Source organism: Lipophrys pholis (genome assembly GCF_963383615.2).
Source record: "Lipophrys pholis genome assembly, chromosome: 18".
NCBI lineage: Eukaryota > Metazoa > Chordata > Actinopteri > Blenniiformes > Blenniidae > Lipophrys > Lipophrys pholis.
Window position 1 is genome coordinate 26,852,706 of NC_137646.1, and position 2,500 is coordinate 26,855,205.

At 50.6% G+C, this 2,500-nt stretch overlaps 1 protein-coding gene across 1 annotated transcript in view; it reads right to left on the reverse strand.

Annotated features, from left to right (window-relative positions):
* Positions 1-661: 661 nt before the first annotated feature.
* pfn1 (profilin 1) overlaps positions 662-2,500 on the reverse strand; it is a 5,325-nt gene continuing 3,486 nt past the window's right edge. Inside the window, exons 4-5 of the mRNA XM_080486579.1 lie at positions 1,134-1,290; positions 662-995 (exon numbers count right to left, since the gene is read on the reverse strand). Coding sequence (XP_080342705.1) covers positions 898-995; positions 1,134-1,290 — 255 coding nt within the window. The 3' untranslated portion in view covers positions 662-897. The remainder of the gene's footprint in view (positions 996-1,133; positions 1,291-2,500) is intronic.

Sequence of the window (2,500 nt, forward strand, 5' to 3'; positions counted from 1 at the left end):
TGCGACCACCACCAACCACTCACTCTCTCACCCTGCGATCACCACCAACCACTCACTCTCTCACCCTGCGACCACCACCAACCACTCACTCTCTCACCCTGCGACCACCACCAACCACTCACCCTCTCAGCCTGGAACCACCACCAACCACTCACTCTCTCACCCTGCGACCACCACCAACCAGTCACTCTCTCAGCCTGCGACCACCACCAACCACTCACTCTCTCAGCCTGCGACCACCACCAACCACTCACTCTCTCACTCTCTCACCCTGCGACCACCACCAACCACTCACCCTCTCAGCCTGCGACCACCACCAACCACTCACTCTCTCACCCTGCGACCACCACCAACCAGTCACTCTCTCACCCTGCGACCACCACCAACCAGTCACTCTCTCACCCTCCGATCACCACCAACCACTCACTTTCTTCCAGCTGTTCCGTCTCTGAGCTTCCAGATCTGACAGGATCAGGATCCACAAGGCGGTTTGACCTGGTTCCTCCTGCAGTCCCAAAGACATCCACAGGGGGTCCCTGAGCAAGACCCTGAACCCCCCGCCCCCCCCCCCCCCCCCCCAGGCCAGGCTGAGTGCTGCTCTGTGTGGCTGCCAGCAGTGGGATTAATACAGAATGATAGAATCAAACAGAAACACAGGCAGTGCCTTGATGAACACAGTAGTTTTATTGATGCAGTCACTTGATGTCTTTCCAGCGCTGTGATTGGCTGCTGGAGTCAAACTTTACAAAACTCTGATTGGGTCCCTGATGAGGAGAAAATACCTGAAACTAACAAACAAAACCACAACAGAATGACTGCAGGTGAGCTGCGGGCTGTAGGGCGGGGGCGGGGGCGACATACAGGAAGTGGGTGTAGTCACAGGGAGTGGAGTCTCCGTCAGAATTTGACGCTCACCAGGTAATCTTTGATTTTACCCACAGCGGTCGCCACATTCCCACCGGAGGCGTCTTTATTTCCTATGCCCACCACGATACCTGTGGGGGGGGGGGGAGGGGGGGGGGGCACAATGTTTCACTGTAAGTCACTGAACACACACACACACACACACACACACACACACACACACACACACACACACACACACACACACACACACACACTCAGTGTCTTACACGTCTTGGCCCAGCCCACGGTGACGTTGCGGTTGATTCCATCACTGTTGCCGACGGCCTTCAGGTGGAGCATATCTTCTAGTCTCAGTTTCATGTACTTTTTCCCACCGAGGAAGTAAATCATGTTGTCCTGTTTCAGCTTCTCCACCTCCTCCGTCTGAAGACACACAGGGAGAGGTACAGGTACAGGTACAGGTACAGGTACAGGTACAGGTACAGTTAGAGGTAGAGGCTCTAGATGTTACAAGTACAGGTTAAACATACATGTACAGGTTAGAGGTAAATGGAGAGGTTAAAGGTTACAGGGGACTGGTAGAGGGTGCAGATGTTGTATGGTCTGTTAACAACTGACCCTCGTCTGTTCGTCTGTAGTGATAAGAGATGACAGCTACAGGTAACCATTACAGGTAACCATTACAGGTAACCATTACAGGTAGTGTTACAGGTAACCATTACAGGTAGTGTTACAGGTAAAAATTACAGGTAACCATTACAGGTAACCATTACAGGTAAGGGTTAGGGTCAGTCAGTCAGTCAGTCAGTCAGTCAGTCAGTCAGTACATAGTATATTAGTAAAGAGCTTTTAACAGACACGGAGTCACAAAGTTCTTCACAGTAAAAACAGATAAGAGAGAAAAAACAAAAGACCTGGACGGGAATACTTTGGAAAACATGTTTATAGGCTTTATAAAGATGTCCCCTGAGTCCAGAACTTTATAAAGATGTCCCCTGAGTCCACAACTTTATAAAGATGTCCCCTGAGTCCACAACTTTATAAAGATGTCCCCTGAGTCCAGAACTTTATAAAGATGTCCCCTGAGTCCACAACTTTATAAAGATGTCCCCTGAGTCCACAACTTTATAAAGATGTCCCCTGAGTCCAGAACTTTATAAAGATGTCCCCTGAGTCCACAACTTTATAAAGATGTCCCCTGAGTCCACAACTTTATAAAGATGTCCCCTGAGTCCAGAACTTTATAAAGATGTCCCCTGAGTCCAGGGAGCGCAGGTCCAGTAGGAGTTCATTCCAAAGTCGGGGCGCAGCAGCTCTGAATGATCGTCTCCCCGGGTTTTAAAACAGGTACGTGGAACCTTTAACAGGTTCTGCCCAGACGATCTCAAGCTCCGACTGGACCATGTAGGGCTTCATGAGGTCAGCAATGTAAGGAGGAGCTGGACCATGTAGGGCTTTATGAGGTCAGCAATGTAAGGAGGAGCTGGACCATGTAGGGCTGAAGCGTTAGCACCAAGAAGCTCAGCAGGGAGCCAGTGAAGAGATCTTAACCCAGGGGGAGATGGTTCCTCCTGGTGCTGGTCTAAAGTCTGGAGGCTGAGTTCTGGACTAACTGGAACCGAGCAGCTCTTCT